This window comes from Lycorma delicatula, chromosome 5 (assembly GCF_047948215.1).
Source record: "Lycorma delicatula isolate Av1 chromosome 5, ASM4794821v1, whole genome shotgun sequence".
NCBI classification, from domain to species: Eukaryota; Metazoa; Arthropoda; class Insecta; order Hemiptera; family Fulgoridae; genus Lycorma; species Lycorma delicatula.
This window is the reverse complement of record NC_134459.1, coordinates 94,207,045-94,224,140: the sequence shown is the minus strand read 5'-3', so window position 1 is coordinate 94,224,140 and position 17,096 is coordinate 94,207,045. Positions and strand designations below refer to the sequence as shown.

At 29.4% G+C, this 17,096-nt stretch overlaps 1 protein-coding gene across 1 annotated transcript in view; it reads left to right on the top strand.

Moving 5' to 3' along the window:
- LOC142325707 (cytochrome P450 307a1-like) overlaps positions 1-16,307 on the top strand; it is a 31,988-nt gene extending 15,681 nt beyond the window's left edge. The window contains exons 2-4 of the mRNA XM_075367737.1: positions 8,583-9,202; positions 10,378-10,549; positions 15,973-16,307. Of these exons, the coding sequence (XP_075223852.1) occupies positions 8,583-9,202; positions 10,378-10,549; positions 15,973-16,307 (1,127 nt within the window). The remainder of the gene's footprint in view (positions 1-8,582; positions 9,203-10,377; positions 10,550-15,972) is intronic.
- Positions 16,308-17,096: the final 789 nt, after the last annotated feature.

Below are 17,096 nucleotides of genomic sequence, written 5' to 3'. Positions count from 1 at the left end.
AGCACAGTCGGTAAATTACACAGAAAATTTAGGTGCTTATTGGTATTAACTAATTAGTGAAATTAATAACCGAATAAAAATGAAATGTAAAAAAAAATTTTACAGTTTTGCGCAGTTCTGTGCAAAAAGACAGAATTTTTTCTTGTTTTATTTTGTTTCCTTTTGAAAAAGTATCAATTCACATCCAGTCATCATAACCCTCAAAGTAGATTACCTGAATTCACTGAACAATATTGCTAACAAAAGATGTTGCAGATAAAGAAACGTCAACGTTCCAACTTGCAGTAACATAACGAACACACTTCTAACTTGCCCCCCTCAAATTTATTTGACCTTAAATTGAGCGTAACTCAATTTACGTTCAGAAATTACTTTCAGATAAAGCTACTCTGATTGGTTTTTCCTCTATTGTATATGCATGTCACAGCCATAAGAAACATTGGAACAGATATTGTACTAAAATAACAATTAAAATATTCTTTTCTATTGTAAATCGCCTGCATTATAATCTGTCTTTAATTCAGCAAGGGATTATCTGAGCTTAAAATTCACAAATTATATTCGATTATTAATGATAGACCACTACGGTCATGAAAGCGAGCACATTTTTGTTATAAGATATCAAAGATTTGATAAATTTACTTTTTATCGATTTTTCGAACCAAAATACGGTATTATTTTCGGTAGAAAGTAGGACTAGGAGGTGAAATTGAATTTTCTTTATGTTTTGAAGTATGCGGAGTACGAAAATAATATTCACTTAAAATGTAAAAACTACAGATTAACTTCTCTGAAATTTAGATAATGCTATAATAGACTATACGAAGTTCTGCATGTGAACATTTGATGAGGATCGATTGACTCCTTCCTGAGTTACGCTCAATTTAAAGACGACAACAGGCAACATAACCTCAATTTGAGGTATTTTTTTTCGTTCGTATGTAGAATTAAGGGTGAAAATGAATTTTCTTTACGTTTTGAAATATGAGGATTACGAAAACACCATTTATGAATAAAATTTTGTGGCTTGAAAATCTCCAAAACTACTTGATCAATTTTATTTAGATTACATATGCTAAGGTAATGTATCTGAAGTTGTGCAAGTGAAAATTTGATGACGATTGGTTTGATCATTCTTCAGTTATGGTCAGTTTAAGGTCGACAACAGACAACATAACCTCAATTTGAGGTTATATTGAATTTGTATTGGTGTACTTTCATATGCGCTTATGCAGTGAGCCACAGAAGTGAGTGAGTTTGAACTTAATGCTTGCGTGTAGTAGGGTCTACTCGTTATTTTTAATTATTTCATCAAATTACGGTTTTATATATGTAATTTAATTTTCTTACAAACAGAAAAAATATTTTTATATTAAATAAAAAATAATTATACCACTTTTAGTTTTCTCATTTAATCTATTTTTTGTATATTTATTCCGCAAAAAAAAAAATACAAAATTACACAGATTGTGAAAGAATTTTTAATTTTATTGAGATTAATTCAATTCGCTCCGGTTTTTTTTTACCCTCAACAGGGGAGTGATATGTTTGTACCTTCCCATTATGGGAGATTGCTTTTCATGATAATCTATTATTTCGTCTATTTTCTCAATTAAATGAATGATAGCGAATATAAGATTATTTTAAGAAACTGGAACAACACTATTCTCTTTGACCCGGAATTTTTTTAAAAACTCATTTGAAAAATATTAAACTTAAAAAAATTGGAATTTCAAAAGAATGTTTGTTTTTGAGACACCTTCCATCCCTTTAGACGTCATTAGCATTGTAGTACCAGATACAGTAAAGATACCTAGAGAAGTAAGGATTTCGGGTGTAATAGAACTATATTAATCTTAGAAAACGTTTGTGTATCGCAATAACCAGTATATTAATGTGTAACCGTAACATAATAAGAAGGGAAGAGCTTATAAGATCAGGATTATTGAAAAAAAGGAAATATCAAATGTGAAAAAATATAACAGATACGAGAAACAAAAAGTCCTTGTCAAATTTAAAAGAAAAAAAAATTAAAAGAAAATATAAATAAAAATGTTTAAAGTAATATACTGATATAAAACATGAACACACTCAACAAATTCATGTTTTTTTTTATAAATTAAAAAATTTAATCATTTGATAAAAATAAAATTAAAAATTATCATAAATTAGTTTGATATGTACATGAAAATACATTTAATACAAGTACTAAAAAATGACACTTTGTAAATTCAATAAATTAGCCTTTCAATATTAATTTGACATCATTAAAAAAAAATATTAATTTTCTGGAATAAGCTAAGTTCTCTGTATTACATTGGATTGTCCTATATAAAATTTTTTTTAAATCTGATGTACACACTACACGACTTCCTTGTACGCCTACTAAATTACATATACACATTTTTTTAAAATGAAAAGTACATAAAATTTTATTTCTTTAATAACTTCTGATATTTTTTCATATTTTCATTTTTTGTTGTTATTATTGAATTATTATTTATTGTAATTATTTTTACAATCAGAGGTTAATAATTATTAATAAATCTATATATTTAAATTAAAAAAAAAAAGTTAAAAAAAAGGAGATGAAGTCATATTAGAACCGATGTGCCTTCCTCTTGTAAGACCAATTATTTCATTAATTAAAATTTCATTTTGGCTATAACTCTGGAACCAATGAAAATAAGTATCACTTATGATAGATATGTAGTTGAAAAGCTCTCAATGAGAGCTTATTACTGCAATTAAGAAAAAGTCCAAAATCTAAAATTTTTGAATTTTGGGCTTTTTTGGACATTTTTGGTCCAGTTGATTGCAATCAAAAGAGGAGGTGCGCAACTAGATGTTACAACAGTCCTAAATCCAAAATGTCAAAATCCTACAGCTAATCGTTTTTGAGTTATGCAAGATGTATACGCACGTACGTAACGTACAGACATCAAAATGGATTCAGAGATGGTCAAAATGGATATTTTTGTTGAAACCTGAAAAACAAAAATTATTAAATTTATTGTAATATTTTACGGTGTCCTTTAGCTTTTAAAAGTAAGAGGAGACCCACCATCAAATATTATGCGAGTTTTTTTATTTCATAATAAAAATAGATTTTTGTTTTTACTCTTTCGACGAATGTGCTGATATAGGTTGGTAAAGATAAACCTAATTTGAGTTTTGACATAACTCTATTGTTAACCTTTATTTATTTTTTAAGCAACAATATTTTATTACTAAATTACAATTACGTAATATAATAATAAAAGATAATTTTTGTAATAAATAAATACCTTTTTTTAGTAGATTATTTTGTTTTGTTTTCTCTAATAAATAAATAAAAAAATATATGTCACTTTTTAGTGAGAATAGTTAAAACTATTTTAATATATTTAACATATTATAAAAGTTGTGAAGTGAGGATAATTGTCACTTTCAAAATCAAAAATTTTGAAGAGGTTTAAGTTCCTCTAAAATCAATCAATTTGCTTTAGCGTGGGTTGTTTCATGGAATTTGATGTTATGGCTTATTATTATAATAAAACATAACCATTGAAGTCTGAAGATTGCATACCATATTTATATTATTCACTGCTGCTAATGTAACTAAAGTAATTTATTTGTTATTTTAGAAATACATTTCATAGTAGTATCATATATGTTTAAATACTAATATTAACAAATATTATTAGAAAAAATGTTCAAATATGTACTTAAAAGTATATTATACATTAAAAATGTTTTCATAAAAAACAACAAACTTTTAGTAATCTGATAAAAATATCAAATTAAATCTAATTTTTTGTTTTAACGTGAAACGTCTTTAAAATCACACCGAAACATACGGGTACCAGAACAGAAATCTGTAGCGTAACGAAAAGGTCTATATTTTCCTGCCTTAATAACTCCCTAACTGTTAGTCTCAGAAACGTAAATGCGGTGTCATTTTATAACTTACATGGTCAGCTCGTCGATACGACCTTGAGTATACGTCACTGGCAAGCGGGTTGGCGGGGAGGGGGCACAGCACAGATCGGCCAAAACTGGCGCTCTCGCTCATTTCCATTCAGTGTAGCTCACTACTTAGACGTGATAGTGCGATGATTCGTGTGTTTGTGTTAGAGTTTGTCGAGATAGATTGATTTAAGTAATAATAAGTATATTTTAGACAATATTTATGTGTAAAAAATGAAAGTAAAAAAAGTATAAAAATTCAATACGTCAGCCTCAGCCCGCGCAAAAGCCAGTTGGAAATATAAATTACGCATATCGTCGAAAGTAGAGGTTATGAGCCACGCACAGGTACCCCAATGTCCGGTGCCGAGTGAACGAGACTGTTTCGGGAGCGTCGCAAAACTGGCATGGCACGCTCAGTGAACAACACCGACGGCGCGAGCACCTCTTCCGCTGCTTATTATGCCCTTTGTCTCATACTTCTCATACCACAGACCAATGTTAAACAAAATTATCGTCGAAATAAATATCACGTACCATTTAGTGTCTGTTTTATGTTAAAATTAAATTTAGTATGCAGTCAATGTCTCATTTTTATTTCAATCTAATACACTTGCTGACATATAGACCGACCAATTTATCTGTAGAGTTGACCAAATGAAGGAACTAAAATTTTCCATTGGTGACTTTTAGTTTCCAAAAAAAAAAAATATGATGGTGGCTCTCCCATTTAACTCTACAGATAAGTTGGTTGGGTCTGTAACCCGGAGGAACTTCATGTAACGTTTCACGTTAAACCAATGGCCGTGCGCTCCGGCCCCATCCAATTTTTTTGTTTTATTAATGCAGTTGTGAATTTTTTTCCTTTTATAATTGTTTAAATTTCTTGGGCTCATTCATTTATCTTAATTACTATAAATAGAAACCTACTTATTCTTCTATTCTCTGTAACTTTAGGTCTATTATTATTTAATTATAAAAAATTACATACTGACTGATAATATTTTTATTATAATTATTTATTGTTCATCTCACTAATTTAATTTAATAAACTTTTTAATTAAGGAAATTGTATTTAAAACATTTCTGCATGACATGGCTCGTGTTAAGTTTCAATTATTGCTGTGCAGAAAAAATAAAAATTTAAGATTAAATGGATGGATTTATATTTTGACCTTGTTAAATATTAAAATGATATCTTTTGCAAAATTTAACTTGAAAAATCGTTACAATATTCTTGTTACAATAATAAAATAAATTTATTTATAAGACTGAAGTCTCAAAAAAAATTAACAAAATTGTCTCCCACGGTGACGGTGGCGTGATTATACCGGCCGCTTAGCTTGACGTTATTAATGTTTATCAAGTGACGTAATCAAACGATGAGAAAATTACTGTGGACTTCACTAGGTCAGCAGAAACTGCTACATAACAGCCGTTCAGACTAAAACTGTCCAACAACTGTTTTCTGATTTTCTGCTTCATTGATAAAAAAATATTCAACTAAGCTCTAAACAAATTCGTTTTCTAATTAGCAAAATTCCATTATTTCTTGAACTAATAAAAATTTTGCCATTTATTTTTCTAATTATGTTTAATATTTTTTTAATTCATTTTTTTATCATTCAGCAAAATAGATTTCACTATCAATAAATTTATCACAAGTCATAAATAAGTTAGTTTTTTCAAAGAAAAATTTTAACTAATTAAAAATCATATTGTTAGTTTAAAATTTTGAAACGTGTCTTTAAAATGTTGCGAAAGTTTACTTGAGTTAATAATACATTACTATTTCTTCCATAACATTAGTCGTCTTACTCGGCATTAAACCGATTTAGATAATGTATTAAATAAAATACGTAACACTTTTTTTCTAATTAGAGCAAGTTTTCTACAGCACATACTTGTGTTACATATAAAATTTATCTTTTCCGTTTATTATCATATATACTTTATTAACGTTTTTCGTTATTGATTAGTTTTACGGCTGTAAAAAATATTGTTTGTAAATTTTAATTGATAAATTAGCTTCAGTCTTCAAAAGAATGTTTATTTGTTGTTAATTTAAAGTATAAAGTGTAATGTTAAAGAGTGAAAATGCAGTTGTTCATAAGTAGCATCAATTCAGTGATTTGACCTGATGTGTTAAGTTACGCGATGTTATTGCGCGTATCCTGAACATCACATCAGGGGGTTACCAGATAGGGGGTTATTCGACCAGGAAGTGCAAAAGTGAGCCGAAGAAAGGGCATTTCATTAGTAGCGGTGAAGCATGGCGGCATTGTCTGGTCGGTTAACGGTCTCATATGGTAATGAATGACTACACGTTCACCTTGACCTTGTATGACCTTGACCTCTACAAGGTCAACCAACCTGCTTCTGCTGCTGCTGTTGGTGCTGTCACTGCTACTCCTCTCTTTTTTCTCTTTCATCTTTTATCACTTTCATTAAATTTCTTTTCACTTTACTAACAGTGAATGTTTGAATTTGTTTACTTCAATCTAATAAATATATACATTGTGTCTACAAAATGACTATTATTTAATCAGATACACTTAGTACAATTGACTTTTATTATCAAAATAAAAGTATTTATTCGAATTTAATGATTTAGTTGTAAAGTTTTACATGGTGTATTTAATATTTTCCGTCGAGTTTTTTCTACACTGAGTAAAGGAAATGCCTATAATGAATTGTTTTTGGAATTAAGGGTTGTATAATTTTTTTTTATATAACTTATCCTAGGTTTTCTTAGGTTTGTGATACTTCACAAACTATACCTTTACAAACCCTTTAAAAGAGGGATTGACTCAAAACCGCTTTCTCTGTCAATAATGATGAGCATCAATAGCCAGTCACTGTGATAAACAGTATGAATATTGTAGGGCTGATTATCACTTGCATTTCAGTAGGCTTGGCATGTGTGGATGTGTAATAATACATTTTACTTTCTGAAGAAAGCAACAGAAAACCCTTGTATACCAGGCGCAGGACGCTTGTTATTTTTAGTCAGTTTCAGGACTGTCTTTTAACTTACATTAATTCACCTACACTTATCATCAGACTATTATCTGTCCTGAGACAGATCCCTTGCGCTTCATCAATTATCAATTTCCTCTATTCCCAGCTAAACTTTTAAAAGCCTTATAACACCCATTTCAGTTTATATCATTTATAATCTGCATACTTTTCAGGGTCTGTTTTTTGTATGTTCTACTGAGCCTTCTAGTATTGTTTAGATCAGTCATGATACGTCCTGGCCAGTAATTCTTCCTATCCTGATTAAGCATTGTTCTCATTCACACTCCTCATTATTCTGTATTTTTCATTTTGTCTCCATTTAATTTTCTCTATGCCTACATTTCAAATATATCCAGCCTTTCTTTTTCTCTTTTCCTCAGTATCCATTTCACAACCATGCAGAATTAATATCAAGATTATCACTTTAAATCTAACACCATCTTGTTTCATGATAATTTCTTTCTATTAAATACTATTTGCTGTAGCCCCAAACAAAAATTTGATGTCTATGCATTCACAAAAAATTAAATTTCCATGCTATTATGGGTTTTATTGCCTCTAATGTACGGCATGGTTTTTTTTAGAGATTCTTCATTATTTACAAAGGATATTTAAAGTCTACAGAAAATTTACCAAAGTGTAAAAAAGTATACCCTATCCTAAAATGTCTTAAAAGATAAGTTATAAAAATCCTAAAAAGATAAAAAATAATAGTCTTAAAATTTAAAAAAATATTTTTTTAAATTTATTAAGATCTTTGTTAAAAATGATACAAACATATGTAATTTAAGTTATTGTATTTCTGGGTTAATTAATTCTTATTTCTTATCCTACATCTAGTATAAAGAGATCTATAATACGTATTTGTTTGTGTTACATTAGGGAGAACATCTGTATTTTTAATTACACTAACAGGAATAATCCTAATTTATTTTTTTCATATAGGAACACCAGTTAGGCAGTTAGAGAAAATGATGATTCGAGAAAAGATGCTTTTCTCCATTGTGTTTATACTTTTAAACTAATCCATCAACTCTAGATTCGCACACTATTGGCATTTTTGATCTCACTCTTCTATACTGATCTGTTCACCCAAATGATAAAAAGGAAAAAATTTTCTATTTTTCCTACTTTACCTCACCTCCTCAGACACGAATTTCAGATCTTGACAAAAAGACTTGCTGATCTTCAAATATTTATTATATTCATTACACTTGTATCCTGTACCAACACTACCAACCATCACCTCAAATGTAGGGACATTTCAATTACATGTAGCATCAAAAAACTCAGAATATGACAAGGAATAATGACAACACTAAAATTAAACAGTTTATAACTTGAAATTCTTTTCAAAATCTTGTAATTTATGAAAGTTAAGCAAACTTGTTGTTTATTAAGCAAACTTGAATGTTTACATAACTTGTTAAGTTATGTGAACATTCTCACTGAACTAAATAATGAAATTCATGTTAAAAATTTTTTGTCATTTTTATTTGTAAATGCGCATAGCCAATGATTGAATCTTTCCAGTGTATCAATGATTTTTATGTCTTACAAATAATTTATAATTTTTTAACTAAATTTAAAAGTATTTTTGATTTTTTTTTCAGCTCTTGCCTTGTGTGACTGGTCATCACTGCAGAAAACTCGGCGCAGTATTGCACGTCTGTATTGCTCACCAAGATTTGCTTCTTCAAATTATGGCAACTTAAATAAAGTAGGCGTGACCGAGATGGATTTTTTGATGATTCAACTGGAATCACAAATAGGAACTGATGGTGATGTTAATATTAAACCATTATTATTAGCTGCCTGTGGAAATATGTTTTCACAATACATGTGTAGTACACGTTTTAATTACACCGACCCTAGTTTTCAAATCTTAGTTCGTCGATTCGATCAGATATTTTGGGAAATTAATCAAGGATATGTTGTTGACTTTTTACCATGGTTACAACCACTTTATAAAAAGCATTTGAATAAACTTTCTAGTTGGGCGCATGAAATTCGACAGTTTATTTTAGAACGAATTATAGAAGAACATCGACTTACTTTAGACCCTGATTCACCACCAAGAGATTTTACTGATGCACTTCTTATGCATTTGGAGCAAGATTCAACAATGAATTGGGAACACATCATGTTTGAATTGGAAGATTTTCTTGGAGGACATTCAGCAATTGGAAACTTAGCAATGCTTGTACTGGCTGCTGTTGTTCATCATCCAGAGGTAATTTCACAGAAGAATTTTTTATATGAAAATTGAAAATCAGTTTTCTCTCTGTATATGAGGGTGTGTGTGTGTTCAAAATGTTAAGGCTTTGAGGATTAAGTATTAGTTATCGTTTCCTGATAAAATAATTACAATTGAATACATTCTTTTTGTAATTTGTTCTTCATCCTATTTATTAAGATGTAACTTTTTTCTAAATTAAATTTCTCACCAAAATAGCTACAGCATGATACAGATTATTCATCTGAATCTTGGACAAGAAAGTAAATTACTCTAACCATACAAGAGGCTTGCAGCCCCCTCCAACAGTTTACTGTCTCCTCTCACACTTTTTCCTTATCATTAATCCCTTTTAATCAGGAAAGGTATCATGAAAATTATGTCAGATACTACAATACCAGCTCTTATCTTCACTAGTGAGGATGATGAGGCAGTAGTAGGATAGTGGAGTTTGGGGGTGATGATTATAGTCTATAAAATCCAGTTCATATCTGCAGGAAGGAAGGTTGCACAACTAATGGTCAATATACTTTCCAAGTAATCCTACACTTCCTACTTTCTCTAAATCTAATTTAAATTAGTTTTAAACTTAGTTTAATTTAAAAGAATCATTTTAATGAAAGTGTTCACATGACTAACTGCAATAAACTGTGAAGAAGTGTCTAAACATAAATTACTAATATTAATAATTCTCCATATTATTAAAAAAAAGAGATTTCTTACAACAATTTCAGTATAATTTCATTATACTTACATATGCAGCAAGCTGTCACTATCTTTAGTGAATGTTTTTTTACAAATTTTATGTTAAAATGAAAGTTCTTAGAGCCCTAAGATCTTAAAACTTAAGAAGTTCTAAAAGATTAAGATTAAAGTTAGAACTGAAGATATTAGATGTTAATATAAGTTCAAAAAATTGTTAAAGAATTTTTTTATAACATCATTTAACAATATAATCAGTATATCTATTTTTGAGTTATCAGTCTTCCTACGTTTTTTTAGAAAGCAAGCCTTTTAGCCTTGCATCTACTTTTTAAAATATGCTTACTTTATGATTTGCATATTTGTTGAATTTGCTGCTGTTTGTAAGATGTAGTTTACCTAGACTAACAGTGACATTTAGCTATAAACTAAGTATATATATTTCATAATTTTTTATTTTCTTTTGATAGGTTGGAATTAAAATTCAGGAGGAAGTTGATAAAGTTACAAGAAGTGAACGTGATATTAATTTATTTGATAAACCAGATATGCCTTATACTGAAGCTGTAATCCTAGAAACATTGAGAACAACTTCTTCACCAATAGTTCCACATGTTGCTACTCAAACAACAAAAATAGCAGGTATGTTTTTAAATATCACTATTTAACAGAATTATTCAACAAGACTCTTAGTAACTTGAAATCTGATAAAATTAATCAATCTAGAATGTGAAACATTAAATTTTCTAAATAACTTTTTTTAATCTCTTTAGTTTTTCAAAATTTGGTGAAACAGTTTATTGTTCAAATTTCTGTTAAACACATTTACTGCTTTATTTACTAATTTATTTATGGCTGAAAAAATACTGCTTCTTGAGTAAATTGTTTTAAAAAGGTAACTCTATAATTTAAAATCTGTTCATAGAATTCTAAAAAAGAGGTTTACTAAACAAATTTCTTAAAAAAAACTCCTATGGAAAGATTTAAAATTTTAATTTAAAATATCAAGATATCAAAATATTATTTAGTTATTTAAAGTGTGAAATATCTGCAAAAGGAAGATCAGGTAGGAAATTAGTAGTAATGCTGATGACAAGAGGATTATTCTGAAAAGTTAAAAATTTAGTATAGGATAAGAAAATGAAATATAAACAGATAATTTTTATTCCCTATTCTACCATATGATTCAAAGTATTAGAGCTGAAATAAAGTTTTTAAGAAGCATGGCAGGAAAGAAAAAACTCTTGCACCATTCTGCGCAAGAAGACCAACTTTTAATTATTTTATTTTGTTTTCTTTTGAAAAAGTCTCAAACACATACCCTATCATCATGATCCTCAAAGTAAGTTTTATCATCTTTAATTTATTCTCTAAATTCCCCTTGCTTTTTTGCTAGGATTTACCATAAGAACATAATCACAAAATAGATCAATAAGAAAGCGGATCATTTTGTTCAGATTTTTTTTTAATATTACAAATAAAAATGTTTAATAAGTAAATTTTTGATTTTAAAAACTATTGAAATCTTATCAAAGATTCTGGTAATTTATTGCTATTCATCATAAGAAAGTAAAATAAAACAAATAAATTGTACAAAAATAATTCTTGAACAAACTGCACAAGAAGATCAATTTTTTGTTAATTTAATCTGGTTTTAATGTTGCAATATTTTCTTAATTTGGTTTAAGAGTGTTAAGAATAGATACTGCAGATAAAATACGTCAAAGTTCCAACTTGCTACATTGTAACAAACCATGCTTCTAACTTATCCTGCTAAAATTTGTTCAACATTAAATTGAATGTAACTCAAGAATGATTCAGCCAATCTTCATCAAATTTTCACATGCATAACTTGATACACTATTACAGCATATCTAAATTTAAGTGAATGGTATTTTTCATACTCCTCATACCTCAAAATCTCATTTTCATCTCCCACTCCCTCCATGAGACTGAAAGAAATGCCATACTTTTCTTCAAAAAATCTATAAAATTAATTAAGTAAGAAACTTTACAATGAGAGAAGATCTAGGTTGTAGACAGCAGGAAAGAATGGAGCAAAGATTGGAAGAATTACAGTATACATTTTTACTGAAATATAATAGTAAGAAGATCTAGAGAGATACAAAGAAATGAATAGTTAGATTTTACAAGACTTGCAAATAACATGTCCATATCTGCTTCCAGTCCAACAGCAGTTTGATAAAGTGAAAAGACAATAAAAATAGTTTAAAAAATCTCTGCTTTCAAATTATTAGAAACATCCTCTGCCTTTTAGGAGCTGGTTTTGACTATAGTAGAGGGTTAATGTAACTTGTAATAATTAATATATTTTAATATATAATTAATATATTTTAAATATTTTGGGTCCTGGGTTCGAATCCCGGTCAGGCATGGCATTTTTTACACACGCTACAAAACACTCATCTCATCCTCTGCGGAAAGAACTGCTTGACTGCGAACCCAGAGGTTAAACAGACAAAAAAAAATGAATATGTTTTATTTACGAAGGTGTCAATTATTAGTCCGCAATTTAGTTATATTTTTGTTTATGTTGGTAGTACTGTCGTGTTGCGTAGATGACGCATGTATGGTTTAATTGTTATGTTTGTGCAAGTTAGATGCTGCTAGGTTAGTTCCATTGCTGCCCTGCCATTAACCATGGATGCGCCGCTTTCTGTTTGCAGAAAGCGGCGTCATTTCTGAAAATGGTTTAGCCTTGCCCAAGATCTTATGGTAAGAATATTAAGGAAAGTAAGTAATGAAATAGTTTTCCATTACCATCTTTGTTGAGCTGAATTTACTGCTACAAATCACATCATTCTGAGAAATGTAGGTAACATATTAATTCTGTACAAGCAATACCTTTGTTGGAAACATATATTGGTCATTTAGCAAACACCATTCCTCTGGGTATAAGCAATCTTTTCTAATGTAGATACATTATATTAATTACAACCATAGGAAAGACTTGGGTCCGTATTTTTAATTATAAATGAATTATCAGTTTTTATTTTACAAATTAAAAAACTGTATACAATCTTTTTACTATTCTGCTAGCCCATCATATTAATTTGAATTATTAATTATGTTATCTTTTTACATATGAATTACTCTTTCTTAAATGTAATTTTTAATTTCTAACGGAGTAAAGAATTGTAACTTGCTATAAGCGGTTTATTGCTTGAAGATTTTAACGTTCGCTTTATTTTTAAGTACAAAGTAAAATTAAGATTTTTCGCTAATATTATACAATTAAATAGAATTTTCTATCATATTTTTATGTTTATACAGAGTGATTCAAAGAAACGGGAAATTTAAAAAATTAAATAACGTTAATGAAAATTTTTTTTTAGAAAAATGAATTTTATTTCATGTAATTGTACAAATGTTGACATTTTAGGAAATATACATTTTAGTTTATTTTTTAAAGATGACATCTTGCAGATGACTTCCTCTTCTACGTAAACAATCACGAAGTCTCTTCGTTAAATTGTTCATGGTTTGACGTAACATCTCAACTGGAATTTCCGCAATTGCTTCTTGGATCTTTGCCTTCAGTTCTTCCGTTGTAGCAGGTCTACTGTGGAACACTTTGCTTTTAAGGTGACCCCACAAAAAGTAATCGCAAGTTGAGAGATCAGGCGATCTGGGAGGCCATCTAATGTCACCATTTCGTGAAATGACACGTTGTCCAAACAATCGGCGTACAGCTGCCATCGATATTCGATAGCAGTATGTGACGTTGCTCCGTCTTGTTGAAACCAGGCTGTGTTAAGAATTGGTGGAAATCTCTTTTGTTGTTCCACAACAAAGGTTTCAAGCATGGCTATGTAACGAGCCGACGTCACTGTAATCGCAAGACAGTTGTCATCCTCAAAAAAATAAGGGCCTATAACACCGTAAGATGACATAGCACACCACACGGTCACTTTCTGGCTGTGCAACGGACGCTGGTGTAGCTGCGTAGGATTTTCTTGTGCCCATCTGAAATTTTGCTTGTTAACAAATCCACTGAGGTGGAAATGCGCTTCGTCTGACATCCACAGTTCGTGAACAAACTCTTCGTTATCATTTATCTTCTGAAGCATTACATTACAGAATTGTGCTCGCACAACTGCATCATTCGGTTTCAGTTCCTGGACGATCTGCAACTTGTATGGATGGAATTGCAAATCCTTCACTAACATTCATCGAACACTTGAACTATGCATTTGTAAAGATGCTGAGAGACGACGGATTGGCCGATGTGGACTTCGTGTGACAGCATCTTGTAAAGCTTGAACATTCTGTGGTGTACGGACGGTTCGCTCACGGCCTGGAGGTTTCTTTTTCATTGCCGAACCAGTTTCCTCAAAATTAGATATCCATGTTTTAATTGCATGTGCTGATGGAATACGGTCGTGCCGTCCAGATTAAAATGACGGCGAATTTCTCTACGTGCTCCCTCCACATTGTCATTGTTTTTGTAAAACGCTTTTGATAGCAAATGCACGTTGCGCACCAATCCAAGGATCCATGACAACTAAATGGCAGGTTAGATTAGAGAGGCTGGCGCCACTTATCAAGTGGTACCAATCGCCCACGGCTACCAACACAACTTTCATAATTTCCCGTTTCTTTGAATCACCCTTTTATATGATTATCTTACTGAATTTAGGAACAAAGTTTACTAAAAAACATCATTTTCTACTATTTACAAGTATGAAGATGACTGTGGCATACTACAAATGAATTGCTACTGATCAATTGCCAATGATAAATTTCAGGATCTTATCAGAAATATAACTAAGATTTTGAAAACTAAAAATATATCATATATGAAATTGACTGGGTTTGTCGTGTTATATTTAAAGTACTCATCTTTCATAAATTTTTCCTAGGATCCTGGGTCTAAGATTACAAGTATTATGTAGCATTTGAATGATTATCCTACTGATTTACTTCAGCTATCAGAGTTCATTTAATAGGACTGACTCAGAATTGCCTGGCCTAAGGCTGGGCAAGACCAAATGCTTAACTGTAACTTAATTGACTTCTTAATTAATACAATATAATTTTAAAATGAACAATTTATTCTTAATCATTAGTGCAGTAATCTAGGAACCCAAACAAAAGAGTAGACTTAGGACACGAGATTGATATAATGATAATTGATAAAAATAATGATGAAATAGATATTCGATGAAAGGATTAAACATCTCCACTAATCTCTGTATAGAATGGTAATTCATTCCAGTCAGGCTTTCTTAAGCTACAAAATTCATCTGTCATTAAATTCATCTGTAATTGGGATTCAGCTTATTGTTTCAAGAGATAATAAACAGACAAATCACTCCATAGCTGCCTAAAAATTTTCATTGAAAACAAATATACTTATTTTTTTTTTTTTAGTTTTTCGAATATGACACCGTTTGTTATAATAACTGTTATATATAATTTTAGAAAACAGCTTACCAAATTTGAGTTTAATTTCCTCAAGCGCTTTCTACCATCTTCAAGAGGAAAATAATTATGATAAAATTATAAAACTACAATAATTGAATTATATATATAAAACAATTGATCGTCATTTTATTATTCATCACAAGTTAAAATTTAAGTCTAAGTGACTACACCCATATTTTAATATAACATTTTGAGAAACTATTATAATACGGACTTAGTCACTTAGGCAAACTATAACTTTTGATGAATAATAAAATGAATTATATTCCTATAGAAGATGACAGAATAACCGAAAGCACTTGAGGAAATTAAACTGGAATTTGGTAATCTGTTTTTTTTTAATTATATATAATAGATATACTTATATAATTAGTACCTGAGAAAATTGTAATTTTCCTGGATTTTGTGAATGAAAGTTTAAAATTATTCAAATTTCCTCAGAAAATTAATACATTTAAAATTATTATTAGAACATGACAAAAATCCACTTCATTAGATGTTTTGATGTATGTCCAGTTTAATTCCCAAACTGGATCTGGATCTCCTTTGCGTCATTATTATTCGTATAAATGTGGAAATTAAGAATACATTACTATAGTTTTAATGTTTTTTTCCAGATTATACTATTGACAAAGGAACTGTTGTATTTCTAAACAACTATGAGCTCAACACAGGAGAAAATTATTGGAATGAACCAGACCTTTTTAAACCAGAAAGGTTTTTATCAAATGGGAGAGTGATAAAACCTGAACATTTTATTCCATTTAGTACTGGAAAGAGAACATGTATTGGACAAAGATTAGTAAAAGGATTTTGTTTTATTATGGTTGGTCGACTTCTTCAGAAATATAATGTATCAGCTAAAGATATCTCAGAAATTAAAACATACCCAGCATGTGTAGCACTTCCTCCAGATACATACAATTTAAGGTTCACACCTCGTAATATTTAAATTTTTATTTGTTTAATTATTATTTAAAAGTGACATTATTGAATAAATTTCTGTATATTTATTAATTAATAAATCCTTGATAGTCATAATAATAGAATTTTTAATGTTTTATTGCCATTTTAAGCTTTGAGTACATAGTGCAACTCATCCATTCATAAGTTCATGTTCTTCACCTTTTCAATTATTTATGTAGTTCATTTTTTATTCCATCACTACCATTATGGAAATGCCATTTTTAGTATTATTTATTTTATAGTTTATAATTCTATGGTGCACAACAATATTTATTATAATAATTGATTTTTAGTTAGTACATTGATGTACTAAGTTCATAAATGTCAAACAATAATTGTATATTATTATAATTTAAACAAAACCAAAAAAACCATAAACTTAAAAAAAAACAATCGATAATTATAAAGAACATAACAATAATAATGAATGGAATATGTTTAAAAAGTTTACTAATTTAAGTATTAAATTATCTTGCAATAGATTTAAAAGTGTTACACTTTAATAAAATGTACAGAATTGAGAAATAACACTATTTTTCCTGTTATTCAATCTATTCAAGGTCAAAAAAAATCCTGTTGCAGTTAGGGAAAACAATTTATTAATGAGAAAGGTGCTAGACAATTTTAAAATCTATAAAAATGAGTTTAATGGTTCTGTCTACTTGCTATTACAAAAATAGTTTTATGAGAACAGAATCCACAATTTATCATTTAAAAAGACATCAGTACAGTTGACATATTTATACAGTTATTAATATTAAATTTATTAACACTA